This window comes from Micromys minutus, assembly GCF_963924665.1.
Source record: "Micromys minutus genome assembly, contig: SUPER_22_unloc_1, whole genome shotgun sequence".
Taxonomy (NCBI): Eukaryota; Metazoa; Chordata; class Mammalia; order Rodentia; family Muridae; genus Micromys; species Micromys minutus.
Window position 1 is genome coordinate 1,321,149 of NW_027667990.1, and position 22,799 is coordinate 1,343,947.

At 41.7% G+C, this 22,799-nt stretch overlaps 1 protein-coding gene and 1 pseudogene across 2 annotated transcripts; one reads left to right on the forward strand and one right to left on the reverse strand.

Annotated features, from left to right (window-relative positions):
- Positions 1-9,864: 9,864 nt before the first annotated feature.
- Positions 9,865-13,484, forward strand: LOC308435376 (cyclin-dependent kinase 4-like; annotated as a pseudogene). The gene is made up of 2 exons: positions 9,865-9,958; positions 12,571-13,484. The product of its transcript is annotated as a cyclin-dependent kinase 4-like (transcript).
- Positions 13,485-15,760: 2,276 nt separating this feature from the next.
- Positions 15,761-22,465, reverse strand: LOC308435377 (putative sperm motility kinase W; the record flags this gene model as incomplete). Its single annotated transcript, XM_080942636.1, has 3 exons — positions 15,761-17,104; positions 21,686-21,781; positions 22,370-22,465. 3 exons carry the CDS (start codon positions 22,463-22,465, stop codon positions 15,761-15,763), a joined length of 1,536 nt encoding a protein of 511 aa, XP_080798762.1.
- Positions 22,466-22,799: the final 334 nt, after the last annotated feature.

A 22,799-nucleotide genomic window follows, 5' to 3' on the forward strand; every position in this document is an offset into this window, starting at 1 on the left:
TAAAATTCCCTTGTCAGACAACTTGTCCTTGGATTCACTCCAGTGTGGTATCTACCCTATTTTAGGTGTGAGATTATGAAATTCATTGTGGTGAATCTTGAAAATATCATACTCTGAGCCTTGTTCCCAGTCAAACAAGTGTGAAAAGTGTCAACAAGCTCAAAGAACAAAATGCATTTTTAATATCAACTGTGTGTACAGCCCATTTCCAGCCCCTTAAAGGGGTAAAAGAATTTCTGTCTCATGTGTCAAGTTTGATACCATCAGCACAAGACACTTCCAATGTCAGAACAGGAAAAGTACTATCAAATGAGGTATAAGAGCAGGAGTGTGGATACCTGCACACAAAGAGTCCTGAACGTGGTATCCAAAAAACACAAGTTTCACAGTTGGAGGCCTGGTTTCTACAGAATCCTCAAGAGGCTTCTTCTGTGGAGAGGAGAATTGTCCCTCTTATAGGAATTGAAGGTGTCCTCAGACCTGAGACTGTCAGCCTTTTTATACTACATGCCTGATGAGATTTTTGTCCCTGCAATTTTATCCTGTGCATAAATGCTTTTAAAATATTTCCCAAAGATATGCTTTGTTCTTATGGTCACCAGGTTTCTTGGCTGTAGTTCATCTTCTAAGCTTGGCCAAATCAGCTATTACTTTGGGTTCAGTATGAAGAGGCTGGATATGCTGAACAAAATGAAGAAGCTCCTGTAAATTGAGGAAAAAATGATTTTCTTGCAGAAGATATGTTCTAGCTCTTTCCCACAAGTTTGTGCACCACTAGACTTTCTAGAATTGTACCAGTGCATAAGAAAATCCTCACTCACATCTATACTTCTCCCTCTAAGCTAATGTCTGAGCTAGTTGTAATTTCAGAATAATTAGAATATCTCTGAAGTGTTAGACAAGGAGATGCACAAGTACTGAAGGAGACTGAGATGGGAGCTTGTGGGTCATGTCTCCCCTATGTCAGTCAGGATTTTTTTGGGAAAAGTTGACTTCTTCCATAAAGCCACTCAGGAGGCAACCCAGATGACCTGCGGAAAGTGACAGAAGTTCTGGTGTTGTCTACATGCTCTTGTTCTTCACAGCCTGTAATGGGAAAGAGCATGAAATCTCCAGGCCTTTGTTTTCCTCCCTACCATGGGTCTAAGATTGGAAACATCCAGACAGGAGTGTGTTGTCATGAACACACCAAAAGTCTAATGTGGTCAGACAATGACAGGGAAGCAGGTGTGGGAGAGCTTCAAGAATGGGGTAAGGGACCATAGAGAATGTGAACATCCTGACTATTTCAAGAGAGAGAGACAAACACAAGTATAGCTTTAGGGATAATATGCCCAGTTACATAAAACATCACCTGTGTACCGAACACAAGCAAAGAGACTTACATGTAGATCCTTCAGAAAACCCAGCAAAAGACTGTTTTTTTTTTTTTTTTTTTTGAGAATCAAAAGGTAACAGGCTGGAACCCAAATATAACACATCCTGGGGTGTAGTTGATGTCCAAAGATTCTTCCTGCATTGCTGCAAAAACATACAAATTTTACTTCTGATGAGTTCCCATTGTACTGAGCACAAACAAAACTTGATACAACAGATACTTACTTTTAATGTGACTGTGTTTTTTTCCATTTCCTAGTGTCAGGGAAGCATCATGTAGAAATGGTGAGACATTGCAGATATGCCATCCTCCAGACATGTCCTCCAGACAGCTATGTTGTTAAAGACACAAGGAGGGTCTAAATGCCCCAAAAGATTTCAAGTAGATTTCTTACCTCCTTTATGCAAATGGGATGTCTAAGAACCATTCAGAACACTTACTTAATAGTGCAAGTGTGGAGAACATTTCACTACAACTTGATGAAAGTTTTCTGGAATCTACTCATCATGGACATGCAGATACTGATTGCTCCAGAGACTTACAGACCTCTACCCTCCACCATAACTGGCTTACGTGGGCCTACCGTTGTCACTGCAATCCCAGAATGGTCAGGGCTTGATGGAATGTTCATTTATGATGATAAATATTGGCATGAACTCTGGAGAGATCACATGACCTGGTTATACCAAAAGCAGGGCTTAAAATGGAGACACAGCAGGGTCGATAAAACAGTATATATTGAGCTTCCTAACTTATCTACCAAGAAGTAGAGAGAAACTTATTCACTAGATTGTGCCTTTGACCAGCAAAAAACAATATGGTGCTAGTTGAAAAGATGTGAGTGTTCAATGAGGAGCAAGCAAGCTAAGTGTCAAGTTCTTATTCTGTGCTGTCTTCCATATTAGAGCAGTGTATGGATAAATGATGACCACTTTTTACAGATCGTGTGTACATGTTCTGCCTTACTCTTCTTAGGTACCTTAAACTAAGGAAAACCCCACAACTTACTCAGCTTCTATTTTGGGGATGTGTCAGCAGACCACTCATCGCAACATCATACAATCGAAATGTCCCAGATTGTTGCGGAAGGCTGATTCTGCAAAGAACAGATCAAGGTATAGAGTAAGAGGCAGCAAACATGCATGAGAGAAAAGGAAGCTAAATGCCTAAAGGATGATAAGTTAGCTAGAAGAAAATTGTTATTCATAACATATTGTAGTAGCATCTGCTTTATCATATTTGTGGGAATTGTAGATGCTATTAGAATTTTCTTTTAGTCATTTGTAAACTGAAATCCTGAAGTGAAATTCTTTGGACTCTGGAAGTCTAGCCACAAGTATAGTCTTTTGCTAAGAAAAGTCTAGGCTTCCCAGTACCAAGTGAGTTCTTCAAACTTCAAGAAAAATCTTCAGCATCACACATTTGAAGCTGTCTCATGATGTTAACTTTATATCAGACAAGACAAGGGAAACGGTCTACACAACAAGCAACTGAGAAAAATTAGACAGCCTGTCACATAAATGCACCAGTTAAATTGTTAGAAACCAAAAGGAAACATCTCCAGGAAAGATGAACAAGATGCAAGTGAGCAAGTACAAAAAAATCAGAGCAAGTTTTAGGGATAAGGTAATTTCTCAGCATAGAGCAGGGCTTGGGGTCATAATACCTTGGGGAAACAGCAATGACACTTTCCTAAATTCATGTTTTCGGTAGGGTTTTAAGTTGATCTTCATGGCTGTTCACATGTATCAAACAAATACTAAAAGCATACAATGACAATAATAAAAGCACATGGCTCTTCAGGTGACATCCTCCACAAGAACTGTTAATAACAAGCCAGATTTACTTCCCCCTAGAGACTGTGAAATCTTAGAAACACTATAGCATTTTGTGAATCTAGAGAGCATTTTTGGTGTCTGGCAAGAATATGCACTAAGTGGATGCAGTTCTGCATCATAAACAGCATCTGCCTCTAAACCAATGATCTCTCTATCTTAAATTCAGAGTATTCTAGGATTTCAAGAGAGCAGAAAGAATCAGAGAGGTGATCTACGGCTCCATGTTGGGAAAGAAGAAGTAGAATATCTTATGATTGATCATGCTCATCTCCCAGTATGAGCAGTAGTGAACCAACTCATATCTGTGGGAAAAAGAGACCATCTCTTCCCTAAGATTTAAAAAACACAACACTCTGCTATGAGAGTGTGGGTCACTGAAACTTTAGAGGAATCCCAATGCCATTGCTTCATGTTTCTAGAGGATATGGTGCTCACAAGTCTTCCAGTCGTGGTTTCCCTGTATGTGGGTCTGAATAGCTAAAATTCTATGAAGATGACCAAGGCAAGATCTTCACCTCTGAAATTCTTGAAAATGTCAGCTCTTCACATAGACCATAGAGAATTGAGAGATGGATTAAGTTCTCTGTGTAGTTTGGGGGTGAGACATGAGGTGATAAAGATGCCCACATGGCTCACATTAAAGCCTGCTGTGACAGGCCTCATTGTGATGTTGCCTCATTATAGAGCTGCAGAAACAGTGGACATGGCCAACATCTGCCCAGGTTACACAAGAGCAAAGCCTACTCTGACAGGTCTAAATGTGCATTAAAACAGGATTACTCAAGAATTGTTATGACACTGGACATGACTAAGGCCTTTCCATGTCACACAAAGGGAGAGATTTCAATTGAATGACATTCAGATGGTGTGCCAAGGTGATGTCTGTGAGAAATACTGATCCAGGTTTGTTGGAGTGTGAGAGTTGTTTAACAAAGAAAGCAAGGGGGGGATAGATCTTGAGTCTGTCTCATGACAAACAGGTCTTCATATGTGTGTCTTTCCTGTGAGCCTTGATGAGATTCTGTGTTGTCAAGGCAGTTATCCTCAGGAGAGACCTTACTCTACCTGGCTTTCTTTTTTCTCACAATGACATAGTTTTATGATCTCAGTCATGTACAGAGATGGGTACATATACAAAGAAACAATAAATATCCTGTCTTTCCATATATTGCCAATTTTGTATCATTGGGATGTTATTCCAGCAAGAAATCATACCTGGATGGCATTTGATAGAGATGTATGAGAAACATCCCTTACAGCAGCTTCGGTGAGAGTGGTAGGACTTGTCATGTGCATCTATGTTTCCAACCTCACTTGCTTTAAGATATGGTATGAACAAAGCTTCTGCTCTAGGTTCAGAGACCTGAGAGTTTTACAAGAAATAGACATTTTCCAAAGATGCCCTCTGAGAACAGAACCCCGGAACTTCAGCTATGTGTGGTATGAGATGCAGGACTCAGCTCTACTTTGTGCCCTTACCTCTCATAGTTGTTTGCAGTCTCAATGTCTGAGCGTGGAAATCTAGGTTATCTATGGTAATCCTCTTACCTGCATCTACCAGATGAAGGCTGTAATAAGTTTCCCTTCTGTTTTTATGGGTATCACATATGAAGGGTAATCTAAATTTGTATTTGAGATCTGTGGTGAGCTTCTGAGTACCTCATGTCATAAGCCACGCTAACTGCAACATCTTGACTCATCTTCAGGGAGGTAGCATGGTGCTTATTTTTTAGTGATCCATAGAAGATAGATTTGGAACTATTAATTGGTAGACTTCAGTCCTATTTTCTTCTGTAGACTCACTGTCTACATGGTTTTCATCATGGCAGAGGCACATTATTCCATTAAGAGGTTGTTCTTTATTAACAGCCAATGAAGATCCCATCGAGAACAGGGCTGTTTTTCAGAGCATCCACAGTATAGTTTAGATTCTGTGATAACAGCCAGACCTTGACCTTCACTCATTTGACGTTCACTCCATCTTCCTCACTTAGTTCAGGATACTTAGGCAGGCGTGGCCTTTGGGGAGATAAGGTATATTTAATGTTGAAGGTGGAGATGGAAGGCATAACCATGACCCATGATGGGTCAACATCCTGCACAAACCCCCTCCCCTAGCTTTCTGGATCCCCAGCTTCTGCAGAAGTTGTTGTTGACACTAACTAGAAAGGAATAGAAAAGTTTCAACTGTGAAGCTAGGAACTCTGACATCAGGAACTACAATATTTTAGGGCTGTTCAAGTTTTAAGTTCATTTTCACCACTGAGTCAAGATTAAGTTTACTGGCTTGGATTTCTAGTAGTTAAATATGAGCACCTTGTGTATGGGCTCTGTGTCCCTGATGTTGGATTTTCCATTTTTAAGTGTTACAGATGAACTGTTTTACCCATAGAAAATTCTGATAAAATAAATATAGGCAGAAAGGACAGGGAAAATAAAGTAGAATGCTAAGATCCAGTAAGACTTAATGTTAGAGAACTAAGCTGAGAGTGTGAGGATTCCGAAATAAACAACCAAGACAATTATGTGGGAAATAATAGACCCCATTGTCCTGACTGGATTCCAAGGAAGAACAGCACAGGTGTGGGTGAAGGCCGAGACTCCCACAATTATTTCCCCCAGCATGTAATGGCACAGTCACAGATTCTTCATTTTCTTCCCTTAGAAAAACTTTTCCAAGAATTCACAATAAGGTTCAATCCCTGTGACCTATAAAGGGTTTGAGAAATACCGCAGTAGAGTTATTGTCTGTCTTCACAGGCCACCCTGGAAATAAATAAGCTATCCCCCAATTCACACAGACATAGAGACACACAGAGTCACACACCAAACACAAACACACAGAGAGGAAAAGATTCAGAAAGAAATAGAAACATTAAATGGAGATTGTTAGTGATACAGAAAGAAAGACAAACACAGACAAAAGGAATAAAAAAAGCTAAGAGACAGAAGAGAAAAAGAGAGAGTTAGAAACAAATGTAGAGATAGAAACCAAACTGAAAAACAGATAGATATAGAAACAGTGAAACAGACAGACAGATAGACACAGTATAAAGAATAGACAATGAAAACTAAGTGAGAAAAATAAGTAAACAATTAAAATTCTTAGCAAGGTTAGATGTTCTCAGTGCCCATATAATCTGTTCAGATTAGGGTAAGTTCTGTAAGCATCATACATACCTAGCAATACTGAACTGGTTCTACTCAAAGAGGCACAGACTAATAGGAAATGGCATGAAAGGCTGACCACTTTGTTACCTTTTGTGGAAGGAGGGACTCCATAATTGGAAAAGGACCTAGCAGAAAAAAAAAAATAGCAAAAGGATCAACCTTGAGGCAAAGAAGCTTGATATGAAATCTTAATCTATGTATAGAAAGAATTAGTCAAGGTCATTGTAGAGACATCCCAGTGATGAGCTTTTGGCTGAATGAAAACAGAGATATGTGTAATGTGGGGAGAAACTGAGCAGGCCAAGGAGTTCACAGTTTAAGATGTTGTCTTTGTGTCTAGATAAAATCAGAAGCTGATGCCTTTAGTGTTGAGTCTGATAGTTCTCAGTGTTGGGAGCTGTACTTGCCACTGGGATCACATTTTGCTCATATAACTCTCAATAGAGCAGGAGAAGTGACCTGGAGGGGGGATCTTCACAGAGAAATCCTGTAGATGAAGTTCTCTTGTGAGCATATCTATAGAGGATCTGTTTGATTATCTTAATTGATATGGGAAGAAAACAACTTTGCCATTGCCTTCCATAGGCTTGTGTACAGAACACATAAATGCAGAGAGCTTTAGATGAGCACAAGCCTGCAAGTTTACATGCAAGCATTTATCTCTCTCCACGGTTTACTGTGGATATGACATAGGTAGCCCCTTTGTATGTATGCCTCGGTTTCACTGAGTTAATGCAGTAAAATCTGGACATGTAAAGTCACCTGGAAATTGCACTAAAAGGTTTTGTTTCAGATAGTCTCCATGATTCTAAAGCAATCCACAGACAACAGTGTAAGTCATCTGGTGGTTCACATTTCAGTCAAAGTTATTAAAATGTGGCTCCCTAGTCATGAGGAGTGGGACCAGGTGCATATTGCCTCACTCCAATTTTTGATTACCACTCATAATCTAAGACTCTCCCTTAAAGAGTTCTGTCAAGCATCAGAAAAACGTCTTTCTGTGTGTGCTCTATGTCGAATTACAGCAAAGAGTAGATTTCAGAGACTCTTAAAACCCATCCACTAATGTCCTGCCAGGAAATACCAATCATATTGAGAGGCAAACATTGTGCCACCATTTCACTGACATAAAATTAGTGAGCAACATATTTTGTGAAACACGGGTGAAGAACAAGGAAAGAAAGCACTCAGTAACTGGTGGATACCCAGATTTGTCACATTTAAGAAATAACCAATGACATGAACCACCATAACATCTGCACAGAACCCTTTTCCAAACCCCAATCTGTAGAGGAGTTCAAGGTTTACACATTGAAATAAATGGCTACTTGATACTTGATGGTGGCAACCAGATAAGGGAGAGGGCCATACTGCATTTACCAGACTTTCATGCTACAGATGTTTGGGATGTTGCAGATGAGGTTTCTTGACTCATTGATGGTGGCTTCCGGTCTGGCAGATAGGGGCTATTGGTTGCCCTGCCAGGTAGCCACATTCGGCAACTTCTTGTGGGAAAGCCCCATGATCTGCAAAAGAGAAGCGAGAGGATGGAATACAATGGGATGAGAAGGACAGAGTTCCCAGTACCTTAGTCATGATTCTGCCCATTGCTTCCTGACATCCTGCCACTGTACTGAGTCTCTGGAGAGAAGAAGTATATGCAGACCAAAGGAAGTTCTCTAGCAATAACCACAGAGGTTCAGTTCTCAGAAGGAGAGGACAGCAGTGAGTTTGTGAATATGGAAGAACATTATAGGATGTTCCCATGTTTCTAGACATGTAGGTCAATTCTAGGTTAATGCCATTCAGAAAAGATTTAGAAAACTGTGGATGGAAGCCCAGAATATTCTTTCTGTGCAGATGAGTGATAATAAAATCTGAGAGAAATAGAAATGACTCTATCCTGTGGCTCCATCATGCACTGCCTCTAGGCATTAGAGAAGTCTTGCTGGTCAATGCACTGCATTAGTCAGTTTCATGTGTGACCACACTAAACACCATCTATGGAAAAGTAAGCTGGAATCTAGAAGACAATCATAGTGAGAAAACTTTTTGTAAGTGATCTGCAAACTGACAAGTGAGCATCAAGTGTTCAAGAGAAGCATTCATCCCACATGCTGTTTGAAGAATGAAGAGAAGTAGGCCTTCACAGAAGATCCTGAAGAGTCTCCTCATGGGGCATGACACCCAGTGATCCCTCAGGACCTATCAGCACTTCAGAGCTCTAGTCATCCTAGAAATACTACTTACTTGGGCCGGGAATGAAGAAATGTTGGGACGTAGGCTAAGATGAAGCCATGGTGAGAAAGCCACATGGCACCTGTCCTTCCTCACCAGGTCTCTCCTTTCACGTGTAAACACTGTCTTCCCTGAGACAGAATGTTCCAGGTTGGAAAATGGGAAACTCATATTTTCAGACATTGAACTAGATTTTGGGGTCAACAGTATTAGCTATAAAGCCAGTTCAAATTCAGATTTCAAGTGGTTGTGACTTCACTGAGAGAGCAGGTACAGACTTTCAGTTCAGACTGTCTTTGGCAGTAACAAACAGGGAAGGACATTGGTGCAGAGTATCAGCAATTTGGCTCCAGCCTGTGTTGCTTTGGTCATGGATCCTCTTGACCTTTGAATGCTGTACTGAATGTCAGGATCTTATCTGGAGATGTCTGAAAAGACAGCATTGATAGAAGGTCTAAGCATACGTGATTTAGGCAGCTCAACCTACCTGTACCACACAGTCGCTTATTTCCATAGTTAATAAAGTCAGGGAGAGTAAGTTGTTGTGCTCAAGGGGACTGAGAGTCTGCATGGGAAATAAATAAACCAAAGGCTGATGAACAGCCAAGGTCTAGGTTTACCTCTGGTGACAGTTTTTATCTACACCCTTACCTGCTTAGAAGCTCAACATGAATATGTGAAAAAGGCGGAACCACATGCAGGAACACAGCATCCTTACATTTTCCCTCTGTCAGGATGGCCTCCTCGTCTTCTGACTTTCCCATCACCAGCACAAGAGGAGTGCACAGTTCATGCTTTTGGCTTGTTGTGACAGTCAACTCTCCCAGGGCCCGTGATCTGTGTAGAGAACACAATTTCACCAAGAGATGAAATACAGTAAATCCCTTTAGGGTGTGCACAGTATCACAAACACTCCTCAGTTCCACATGTTCATGATGGCTGAGTGCCACATGGTTGCTCTCAATGTCCTCAGTTTCATGCCTTCTTTCTCTGCAGGCTCAGCCAATCAGAGCTGTCTTCTCAGGGACACTGTTTCCCAACCACCAGGACTGGGATGCTAACTCGATTTTCATTACTGTTCTTACCTCTTTTGATATGGACTTACCTCACCACCTTCATCTTCCTGAATGCAATGGGCTCTGTCAGTCTGTCAGCCCCTCGGACAAGGCATGTGTATCACACTGATGATCCTGGGATCTAGCACGTAGTGAAATCCTTGCACCTCACTCTGGTTATTGAATGGCAACTGACAAAAGAAGAGATAACACCACTTCAAATAGTCTAGAAGCTGGGAACACATCTCAGCGCCAGTCTTCACCCTTGCTCCTTGTGGGTAAGAATGGAGTCAGACCTGTGAAATGAAAATGGCTTCCATGGTGCTAGAGGAAGATTGGAGTAGGCACAGTCCAGGAAGTGACTCAACAGGTTGCAAGGCAAGAACTGAGAGCCTAGCTCTGGCAGACATCCCACACTTAGGAAAGAATTGCTAGGAAATGCAGTGACAGATGTCAGGGTTTCACCCACTGACTCATCTGTAGAGGTCCTTCTCTATTGTCCAAATTTTAAAGACTGAGAAGGAGGGCTGGGTGAGTGTCAGGGAGATAACAGTCCTGTCACTAGGAAAACACCAGCTTGCAATGAAAAACTGAAGAAAAGATCAGGGGATGCACCATGTAGCTTCCAGATTGGCCTCACATTAATTTTTGCATACAGCCTTCCACTGTCACAGGTATATCCTCCTTTCTGCCTCCTCAGTGCCAGGAGCTAATTGTAGGGCCAAGTCTCCTCTATGGATACAAAGCAATCATTACCTGAGTTTCAATGGCAGAAAAACCTTGTCAGCGGGTACTCCACTAAGACATGGACTTCTGCGTGAGATGGTGACATCACTGCAGCTTGAAGTGAAGGGGAACATGTCCATCCACACTTTCATCTCTAGGTTCACTCATACAAGCATTAGATTTCTCAGGAGCTTCTGTTGTCTGTGGGAACCATATCCTAATACCATGTCAGCACAGGAAGGAAATGTCTTCCTCTTGATGGAAAGAACAAATGGGGGAAGGAAGAGAAACAAGGGCCAGCTTATGTGTTCTATGAGAATGAGAGTTGCTTGTTCTTGGGGTACAGGAATTGAAGGACTGTGTATCAGATGGTTTGGGCAGCTATCAAAGAGGCCCTGTTCTTGTATGTCATTTCTTACATACCTGTTGTTTTACTGTTTTAGCATGCAGAACAAAAGTGTAGAAATCCAGTCCTTTGTTTATCTATAGATGCTGGTGTCAAGGCTTGGAAGATGTTCCACACTGGTATCACAACCACAGAGTTCGGGCCCTTGGTGTTCCTCTGAACTGCAGGGAGACTTTGAGGTGGCCCATTAGAGACTTGATCATTGTTCCTCTTCCAGGCACCAGATCAACACTATAGATTCCATTTGGACACTTGTCCCTGTGTAAAACATCCTTCGTTATTTTCTGCATAACTTGCTCAGGTAGCAGAATTTCAGTTTGTATTTCCAGTTCAGTGTTGTTATTTTGAGATGTGATCCTTAGCAACAATGAACCACAGCCCTCATAGTCAGGAATCCATGACCATCCTGGACTCACATGAACAAGCTTCTGTAGCACAGCACCATCAACTGCAGAGGAGACACTGAAGGAGAGAGAGGCATTGGATGTGAGGTGACTTAAACACAGGACACATTGGACAGTGGCAGGATCATCCCTGTTGAGAATATACTACTGAATGTGACTTTCCTTGGAAGATTACAACTAGGATAACTGCCAAAGGGCTCAGGAGAACAGGGAACTGGGACAAGTTCAGAGATGAGAGAAGCAATGGACCCTTTACCTTTTCCAGAATGACTAAAAACTGCACATGAGACGGCCAGGGACTACTAAAAATTGTCAAGTCCATTGACTACTGGATGTCAGCATGTTGTGTGTCTGAAACTTAAAGGAACACCCGGGACTTTAGGATGGAGAGAGGAGAGTTCAGTTGTGCCAATGGTCTTTGTCTCATGCTGACTCTGGGATATAGAGAGTCCAGACCCTCTATTCCCTGTCTGAATTTGGTTCAGGATGACTCTAATGACCACCATGTGCAGATAAAGACAGCAGCAACAAGTCCTAGAACTGAAACAAATGGAGAATAGAATTGACTGGGGGAGGGAAAGTGGCTGAGCCTCCTAATAGATGCATGAGTTAAAAGGTGAAAGGAGACAAGTTCAAGTTCTTCATTGTTCCAAGAGTGAGGAGGAGCTTACACCCTGAAGTGTCTTGCATGCATGCCAGTAAGGGACTGCCTCTGTCCCTCTGGGTTGGATACTTTTCTGACAATTTGGTCAAATTTAAGTCATACATTGTTTATTTTAAATTATGCCCTATTCATTTTCTCGACTCCACCTGATGTACATTGTCCTCATTATTTACTGAATGTAAGTGTTTAGGAAAGTATGGATTGGAGCTTAGCTGGGAGTAGGAAACAGGACACAGAAATCATAAAGAAGCCAATAGAGAGCACCCTTCACGGCCTCTATTGTTGTTTCTGTTACTAAATTTCTACCTTCAGTTACTATACTTGACTTCGCTCAGGATGGTTGTATGCATGAGTTTTAAGTTAAAAACCTTTCCCCACAGCCAAACACACCCCACTGTTCTCTCTGTTTCTTTCAGCAATGTAGAGGGAAAGGCTTTGATAAACACCTTTTGAATTGTAGCTCCATATGAGGGCAGTCTTATCACAGAAGTCTCATGGGAGCTTCCTACATTATTAAAAAAAAAATCTCAGCTGGGTACAAAGCCTCAGGTACTGGCTCCCAGGCCCAGATAAAAGCACACCTTCATTGCTCTTGGCCAAGCTTAAGATCCCCTTCTACATGAATGGTGACCATTTGATATGTACCCATGTCTGGTGTTGGTGCTTATGGGATGGTACACTAAGCCTGAGATCCCCACAGTGGCCACTGTGTGGCCTTCAAGTATTTGAGAGTTCCTAATGAAACAGCAGCTGGGAAAGTCCTTTCTCTCAGCACCGTTCATGAGGCAGCCTTGTTAAAGATGATGAAGATCTTTGAACATCCCAGTGTTGCATGGCTGATTGATATCTGTGCTACTTCCTGAACTGATGGGGACATCAAGTTAATCCTCGCATTTGAACATATATATCAGGACATGAGGACATACCTGCACAAAGCAACGCCACTATGCTTGCCATTTGAGACCTTTAGATCTGATGCACCAGTTTCTAAGTAGCCTCCATTATATTCATGCAAACTGCATTGTTCACTGGGAACCGAAGCCAGAGAACATTCTAGTGATAAGTAATGGGACAGTCAAGATGGCTGACTTTGGCCTAGCCAGAATGTTCAGCTTCCAGCTGGCCCTCGTGTCTGTGGATGTTACCCTCTGGTGCTGTGCTCATGAAGTTCTGCCGTCTACTTATGCAACACCTGTAGGCATGTGGATCATTGGCTGTATCATCAGAGAGATGTTTCAACAGAAGCCTCTCTTCTGTGGAAATTGAAGCTGACCAGTTGGGCAAAGTCTTTGAACTTATTTGATATCCTCAAGAAGAAGACTGGCCTCCAGAGGTATCTCTTCCTCAAGGAGCCTTTGCCCCGAGAGAGCCTTGTCCAGAACAGTCAGGGGTGCCAGACATGGAGGAATCTGGAGGACAGCTGCTGCTGGAAAATTTTACCTTTAACCCACAGAAGCAAGTCTGTGCCTTCCGAGGCATCCCTGCAGCACCAAGACCTGCACAAGGAGGAAAGCGACTGGAGTGAGAAGAGGGGCTGCCTGCCTCAGTTTCCAGACACTTGGTGGGAGGACCTGGATGAAGTGGCAGGCTCTGCCTACTCCTGAGGCCGTGCAGAATCCTCCAACTTTTTACAGAGATCATTTTCAGCCTTAAATGACAATCCCTCACTTCTCCTTATAGGTTTACCCCCCCGTACCTCCCTTTTTTCTACACTAAATGTCAAGTGTATTTGTTTTCTTCTCTTCCTGAATCATACTGGTATAGTTTTTATACAGAAAAATAAAAGCAGACAATGAAGTATGGTCTTCAAAAAACAAAACAAAACAAAACAAAGTCCCAGATGAATTGTTCTACAGAGATATGGGATGGCAGGTGAAGGAGAAAAAAATAGCCAGATCAGTATAATCATGCCCCTTTGTAGGTTTGACTGGCCTCCAGAGGTATCTCAATCTCAAGGAGCCTATGTCCCCAGAAAGCCTCAGCTAGGGCAGTCAGGGGTGCCAGAGATGGAGGAAGCTGGAGCACAGCTGCTGCTGGAAGAAGACTTAGTGTTAGAAAGATGGCAATGGTTAGGATGCAAATCTTCAAGATTCTTAGGAATAAAAGCCTTTTTGGATCATTCAAAAGATTTACAGCTTTTCTGTGCAAAGTGCAAAAGATGTGCTGTGTAACTACTCCCATCAAACCCACAGGAAAGCAGGTCACACAGGCTGAGTGGTCTCCATGATGGAAGCACTCTGTCTTTCTGTGTTCTCTAAACCTCAGTGCACGGTTCTTGAGCCCAGCAACGAGTTTCCTAACACTGTCAGGCAGACAGAAGCCTGGACTTTCTCTCACACCTGAAGCCCACTTTCTATGTCCGCCAATGGCACTGCTGTCAGCTACATACAATGTCCCAATCCTTCTGGGGCTGACTCTCAGGAGGATGGCTAGTTCAAATGTTGCTGCAGGTTTAGAGTGATACCTAAGGCAACTGGTTATTGTGAGAAACCATGAAGGTGCATCCTAGGTGAGCACATGTGTAGGAATCTGAATAGAGACACTTTGAGTGTCCTGTGGCCTGCACAGTAGCTGCCTGAGACAGCACATTTACTGAATGCTTAGGTAAGCCAGCAACAATGCTGCTGTGTCAGGAGGCTTCACATTTCTGTGTTCTGGAGCAGGCATTTGTTGTGCTCATGGGGAGCACATTTCTTCTTGTTGGTATCAGGGCAAATGATGGGAGGAAAGGACAGTGTAGAATGTGAGAGGTGAGTGTGCTGGGAGAGTCAGTTTGAAGTTCTGTTGCCTTGAGTCTGTTGACTGTGAAGACCTCTGGCAGCTCCTCAGCCCTGGTTTCAAGATGGTTTGAAAGATTAGAATGCTGCTGTCTGCCTAGGCTCTGAATGCCACAGTGGAGAATATGGTGACATTGAAACCATTTCATCTCTGAGCAATGTAAGACACCTAAAAACTGGGAATCCACATCTGATACCCAATGTAAGAAACATAGCAGCAATGTGAGAATTCACAGGGCTTAGTACACTGTGCCTTCCAATTGAATTATAGAAAGACATTGATATGGCCACCTTGTACCTCAACCATTGTCACTATTTCAAGCACTAGGTCTCCAAGCATAATCTCTACCTGGATATTTTCCCCACAGACGACAGGTATACATGCCCCCTTTCACTCTGGCTGTACCCACAGACACTTGATGGTTACTGCTAGTTCAGTTGCCTTAGATCCCACCTAGGCATTCTCCAAAAAGGTTTTTTCCTCAGATGTTAAGTATCAGGGTTTAATCCAGCTGGGATAGAAATAATTTCTGAAAATAAGCTTATAGCACCCCCTAAGAGTGTGGTAAACCTCTAGACCCTAAAGCATTAATAATTCAAGAGCTAAGAATGCAGCCTTGTGGCAATCCTTGTTATTTAAAAATCATTATGTTTAATCTTTACATATCAAGAAAACTTCGACATTTCCATATTACATTTATTTTATATGTATTTTATGCTTATCATAGCTAGTAAATTTAGAGTACTATCAAACCTATAAAAATCAATTAAGTACTGAAAAAATATTTTCATATAGTTTTATGCACAAATGCTTTGAAAATCTGTATATTTATCTGTTTTTTTTTAAAATAAGTTTGTTTATTTTTTAAAAGACCTGAAAATCAATTGCAAATAAAAAAGAGAAAGAAAGAAATCTTGTCATCCCGACAGACTCCAAAAAATACATCTTTTTGATTTTTTTCTAATAAGAAGACATGAATAAAACAGAGACAATAAAATTCAGAGCTGAGATGCATCCCCACCTGGCAAACTTGCTTACCTTCTCATCGGGTTTTTCTCACTATCTCTTCCAGGGGAGCCATTTTTTTGGAGAATGGATGTTGTCATTTTTTCCTTCGTGCACAGGGAAAGCAGCAGATGTTGGAGAAGCAATTCCGTATCCACCTACGAAATTTCTTCAGTCGCCCAATCTTCTGACAGGGAGATTTTATTTCAATTTCAGAGTCTTGTGAAGTAGTCGGGAGTGTTTCGATTTCTAATACGTTGTTACACACACATGGGCCAGCCACTGCTCTTGAATGTGGGACACTGCTAGAAGCTCTGCTCTGCTTACAGGGGTAATGCAGAGCAATGGGAGGCAGGGACACACTCCTGGCCAACTTGTGTCCCGATGGTTTCAGTGGAACAGGCCCCTGCTCTCCTGAGGGCCTGATGTGGAGGAGGCCAAAGTTTGGCTCACTGGCCCTTCTCTTTAGGGGAAGAGTATGTGTTGGGGATGCGGATGGTGTAGGACAGGGATCCACAGCCTTGGCTGAAGAGGGAGATCCATGCTTATGCCCTAGGTCTACATGTGCTTTTAATGTTAGATATGCACCCATTGGTGCATCGTATTTCTTTTTGTGCAGGGAATTCAAAATCTGGATGGCATTGTATCCCATGTCACACAGCATATCAATGATTTTGAAGTCTGGGTCTATCTTGGTCGAGATGGTTATTTCGCACTTCCTCACCCATGGATGGTTTTCAATTTCTTCGATGGAAGGCCTCATCTCTGGGGGAACCGTGAGGACTTGGTGGATCAGGTTCTCCAGTTGTCTAGAGAGTAAACGTGGAACAGCATAGGTCCCTGTTAAAATATTTTTACTGATCTCTTTGATGGTCTCTCCTCTAAACGGGAAGAACCCTGCTGTAATAAAAAAGAGCAGCACGCCCAAACTCCACACATCCGCCTTCTTTCCCTCGTAGGGCTCCCTTAATATAAGCTCTGGGGCAAAATATATTCTGGCTCCACGTGGCACTTTCATTAATTTCCCAGGTCTGCATCTCCTGGCTAGGCCAAAGTCTATTATTTTGATATTACCTTTAGCATCTCTTACTATGTTATCCGGCTTGATATCTCCGTGTACAATATCTCGTTGGTGGCAGAATTTTATTCCCGAAACTATCTGTCCAAATGTTTTTTTTGCCTCCTCCTCCGACAGTTGGCCTTGGTCTCTTACTATTTCAAATAAGTTTCCTCCTGGGACATATTCCAATATAAAATGTATGTTACTTGCTGTTTCTAAGACTTGGAAAAGGCGAATGATGTAAGGATGTTGTAGTGTCTCCAATATTGCTCTTTCTGTCTGGATCCACCTGATGTTCTTCTCGCTAATCTGTACCGTTTTGATGGCAACCAGAGCCTTGGTTTTCAGGTGCCAGGCCAATTTCACAGTGCCAAATGAACCCTGGCCAAGTAAGAAACCCACATTATACTGACTTCTCAAAGTCTCTGTTTTTAAATTGCTGTCCATGAGGCTGTTCCCTGTGCTCTGGTGCACAGAGGTTGTGAGATAATACAACCTGAAAATTAACAATCTAGTCAAATCTGAACGAGTCCCACAGGTCACCCAAATCAGCTTCCTGCTCTATCTGGACAAAACTCACAGGCTAGTCCACAGTCTTATACTGAGGACATTCATTCTTCTATCACAGTGGTTCTTTGTGAGGTCAGAGCATGAACTTCACCATGGAGATAGGGTTATCCTGCAGTGTGGCTGTTTCCACTCTGAGCCACAGGGTTATTTCCACTTTCATGAAAATGAGACTATCCTCTATCATCTTCTTCAGCAGATCAAAAGACAGATATTTACTTGTTTAGAAGTTACAGGCTGCAGAGGGCATCTGCTGCACCAGGGAAGTGTTTTAAAGCTGCAGCCAGAGAGAGAGCTTTGGTCAGCTCTGCACCCTCCAGCTCTTTAGGCTCATGAGCCTCCAGTTAGAGGAGCAGCACCTGGGAGGTGTACTGAAGGTCCAATAAGAGAGCCCTTGTTTAGTCCTCTTCAGGATATTTATTGATTAATTTATTTATTCCTATCACTTTCCAAAATAAAGACAGTTTATGATGAGTGCTTGGACAGTTCAGAAGCCTCCCTCTGCAAATAAGGAGGCCCAATCAAAGTGCAATGATCAAACAGGAAGGAAGCACTGGGACTCAGAGCAGGAAGGGCCCTGGGCTCCCCAGTGGGAACAGTTTCTTCTTGCCTCTACTACTTTACTAAAACTCTTCTTCTTGCCTTTGTTCTGGAATCTGTTTCTTTTGTTGCAACCTCCCATTCTTCCTCTGAACTTTGTCTGAAGTTCCTCCTCCTCTTCACTGTTCCTGCCTGTGTTTCTGATAGTTCCTGCATCCACAATGCTGTCCCCTGAAAGCACCATGGCTGCCATCCTGCTTACCTCTGCCATCTAGATATTCTTCCAGAGTTCCTTCCCAATGATGGATTCCTGGTCCCTGGATCAGGCAGGGCAGGGGCGCACTTTCTGTGTGCTCTCTGCAGAGATTTCTCTGCCCCCTGGCTAGTCAGAACCCCTTCTCCTCAGGCTTGTATCTCTGGGTCTCCGCTGGTCCTCGACAAGACTCCACATTCTTTGATGAACAGCTCTGAACCACCATGTCTACCTTAGGCAGTACCAGTGGTTGCCACCAAGACTCGAAAATTGCCATTGAAACACCCTTCAGTGTGATTTCCTTTGGCTTCTTTGTAATGTAGCCATGTACAGACTGGACATCGTGCTTTATGAATGTGTTAGGCAGCAGCTCCTTGACCTCCTCCTTTTTATCAGAGAAGATGGGTGTGTGCCATAGATGACCATGGGTATTTCCCTTTCTGTCTCACTAGTACTTTCTTCACTGTGAGCTTCACTGAGTTTGAGTTTGTTTTAGAATGGCAGAGTCCATTCCTCAGCCTGAGGATTTTCTATCCCACATTTCTATTGGCTTCCTTCCCTTTATTCTTTCCTTTGGTCTCAGGAATGGTTGCCTCTTGATCAGAAAGCTCCTTTGTTTGTATCTCTGGTTTTAGCAGTGGCTGCTTTCTTCCCAAGGGCTTTTTTATCTTCCTGAAAACTTTGCGTTTAGAAGCAGAGTTGCCTTGAGGCTCCACTTTCTACTTCTTTGCCTTCTTGTGTCTGTGTCTGTCTGTGTCTGTGCCTGTGTCTGTGTCTGTGTCTGTGTCTGTTTTGGTGCCTGTGCCTGTGCCTGTTCCTGTGTCTGGGTCTGTGTCTGTGTCTGTGCCTGTGTCTGTGTGTGTCTGTGTCTGTCTTTGTCTCTGTGTGTCTGTGTATATATATTTATGTGTTAACTATATCAAGCCATGAATATGAGAGAGTTCTAATTTTTCTGAGGTCTTCTTTGATTTTCTTTTTGAGCAAATTGAAGTTCTTGTCCTAAGGATCTTTTACTTATTTGGTTATTTTTACCCCCAATATATTTTATATTATTTCTGACTATTGTGAAATGTGTTGTTTCCCTAGTTTCTCTCTGAACAAATTTCTCATTTGTAGAGAGGAAGGATGCATATTTATTTTAGTTAATTTTATCACGTTGCTGAAGTTCTTTATGGGATATAGAGGTTTTCTGGTAGAATTTTCTAAGTTGCTTATCTATACTATCATATCATTGGCAAATAGTGATACCCTGACTACTTATCTGACAAGTTGTATCCCCTTGATTCCATTTTGTTGTCTTATTGCTCTAGGTAGAAGATTGAGGCCTTTTTGGATAGATACAGGAGAGTGGGTCTTGTTGACTTCTCATTCATCTTATTGGGATTGCTTCATGTATCTCTCCATGTTATTTGATCTTGCCTGTTGCTTTGCTCTATGTTGCTTTTATTATGTTTCAGTTTGTGCTTTCAATTCTCGGTCTTTCTAGTACTTTTAACATGAATGCCTGCAGTATTTTGTCAAATGCATTTTCAGCATCTAGGGAGAGAACCATGTAATTTTTTTCCTTTGGTTCATGTATGTAGTGGGATAATTTAATATATTTTCATATATTGAATGACTCTTACATCCCTAGGATTAGGGCTAATTGATCGATTATGGTAAATGGTGCTTGAGATGTTTTCTTGGATTGAGTTTGTAAGAATAGTAATGTGTATTATTGGAACAACATTCATAATCAGAATTGGTCTGAAGTTTTCTTCCTTTGTTGGGTCTTTGTGTGGTTTAGGTATCAGAGTAATCATGCTTTCATAGAATGAATTAGGTATTGTTCCTTCTAATTCTACTTTAAGGAATGATTCTATTTTCTGGAATTCTTTTTTATGGAACACATGGAGTGTTGATGTTAGGTCTTTCTTGTAGGACTGGTAGAATTCTGCTCTAAAGCCATCTCTGTTGGGCTTTTTGAGTTGGGATGTTTTTAATACCTTCTTCTATTCCTTAGGGGATATGGGACTGTTTATATAGCTTATCTGCTCTTGATTTAACTTTGGAACTTGCAGTCGTGAAAATAATATATTTCATCTAGATTTTCCAATTTTGTTTAGTACAGACTTTTGTTGTAGGATCTGATGATGTATTTGAATTTTCTGGGTTTCTCATGTTACTCTTTTCATTTCTGATTTTGTTAATTTGGATACCTTCTTTGGGTCCTTAAGTTAGGCTAGGGATTTATCTCTCTTGTTGTTCTCAAAGAAACAGATTTTGGTTTTGTTGATTCTTTGTTTCATTCTCTTTGTTGCTATTTGGTTGGTTCTGGCCCTGTGTTTGACTATTTCCTGGCATCTACTACTCTTGTGTGTGTTAGCTTCCTTTTGTTCAAGAGTTTTCAGATGTGCTGTTAAATTGCTAGCTTAAGATCTCTCTGATTTCTTTACCAAGGTACATATTTCTATTAATTTTCCTCTTAGCCCTGTTTTCATTATGTCCCATAAGTGTAGGTATGCTGGGTCATCAGTTTCATTAAATTTCAGTAAGTCTATAATTTCTTTCATTATTTTTTCTCTGGCCAATTTACCACAGAGTAGAGAGTTGTTCCGTTTCCATAGATATGTGGGTTTTTCTGGTATTTTCATTATTCTTGATATCTAGTATTTGTCAGTGGTGATCTCATAGGATGCACTGGACTGTTTCAATAAACTTGTATTGTTTGAGGCTTGTTTTGTGACCAATCATATGGTCAATTTTTAAACAGAAACCATGGCCAGATAAGAGGGAGATATTTCTTTTGGTTTTAGGTTGAAATGTTCTGTAGACACTTGTTAAATCTATTCGGTTCATGACCTCTCTTAGTTTCATGGTATCTCTGTTTAATTTCTGTATCAAAGTCCTGGACATTAATGAGAGTGAGGTATTTAAGTCTCCCAGTATTATTGTGTGAGATTCAATGTGTGTTTTGACCTTCAGTAAAGTTTCTTTTATGAGTGTGGAATACTTTGGTTTGGGGCATCAATGTTCAGGGAGTGTTTTTTTCTTTCTTTTTTTCTCTTTTTTTGTTAATGTCTCTCTCCAGCCTCCCATGCTAAAGATGTACGAAGTATGTAGTCAGAGCCTAAATAGTTATTTTTGTGAAGAAGTTCCTGACACAACTCTCTCCACAGTATAGTGCTGTTCATCAATAGATTCTCTTGAAGCAGGGTAGGACCATCTAGAGAAAGGGCTCCTGGAAAGATCATTTCTGTTAGTGGAGATGATCTTATTTTGGTTTCCAGATCTCCTGTCCCAGGATTAATCATCACTGGTCATTCCAGCTTTAGGATGACCTACTGCCCTCCACTGGTTGTCATTCTTGCCTGCACTTTCATGAATAGCTTAAAAAAGAGTCATAGACACAGCCAGAGAGAGTCAGAAAGTGAACGAGAGGGAGAACTAAATATAATGTTTTGGAAACAAAGGAATAGACATTTAGTGTAAAGTTCTGTAAATAAGCACTTTATATATTTTTAATTTTATGCCAATCTGTGTGGCATGGTGAGAAATCACACTGTCCCATGAGATTCTATGGAGCAAACTAGGTAAAAGACCCTCATCTAGAGGACCTTTACCTGAGGAGGCCCCAGGACCCAAGAACCAGCTGAGACCACTGGATGCAAGTCACAAGAGGGTTTATTGCTCCCATACAGGTGTCCGTGGGTGACAGCCTATTTGGAGGACAGGCACGCCGGACAAAGGGACAGTTTTCTTTTCATAGTGCTTGTGGGGCAGATGCTAGGGACAGAAGCAGAAGCATAGTTACAGGGTTCTAATTGGTTAGTTTAAATGTGGTCAAGGAGTGAGTCTAAGGACACGGTTCCAAAGACACTGCTCCTGGTGTCAGCTGGGGCTGCAGTTTTTCTGAGAATAGCTGCTTTGGGCTTCTCTGAGAGCAGTTGCCTTATAGGGCTTATTTGTCGGCTTTCTGTTCTCTGTCTGTTGCAAGCTGGCTGCCCATCAGTATCTTGTTTGGCCACCTGGGTCCATGACCTGGCCCACCCTGTGTGCACAGCCTTGAAGAAATGGCGTTATTGTTGCTAAGCGGGGGTCTTTCATAGGGGCTACATTTCATCCACTGAACAAGCATTTGTCCATGCAGGAAGAATATATTTAATCAAAATGGACAAAGATAACCGATAAGTTAATCTTGAATTTCAATTTATTCCTATAAGATGATATGGGTGTGCTAGCAAGACAATGCAGTTGAAAGACAGGATGCTCTTTCACAGGACTCACATGGTGGTTCCAGGCCCTACATTATGGCTAACAACATCTTTAATCTCCAGGTCCAGTGGATGAACACATTCCTCTATTGTCCTCAAATACCAAGGGCTGGAATGGCCTGCCGTCATGTAGGCAAGGAAAACACTCATTGATGCCAATTGAAAATTAAAAAAAAAAAATTAAAAAGTAAAGAAAAAAACATAAGTTCCTGCCTTAATGGGCAGGAATAAAAGAAACATTGACTACTAGAAAGCAAACAGGTTAAGAGGAGGACATGTCAGTCCTATGGCTTTTTCCTAGGTACTCCCCTTCTTGTCCACATTACCTCTCACCTACAGAAAAATCTAACAAAGATCAATTAGTGCTTGTAGAACTCTTGACCTCAAGACCTGCTTTAGTGCCAGTCCTGACTTCCTTTGGTGATGAACAGTGATATGGAAGTGTAAGCTGAATAAACCCCCT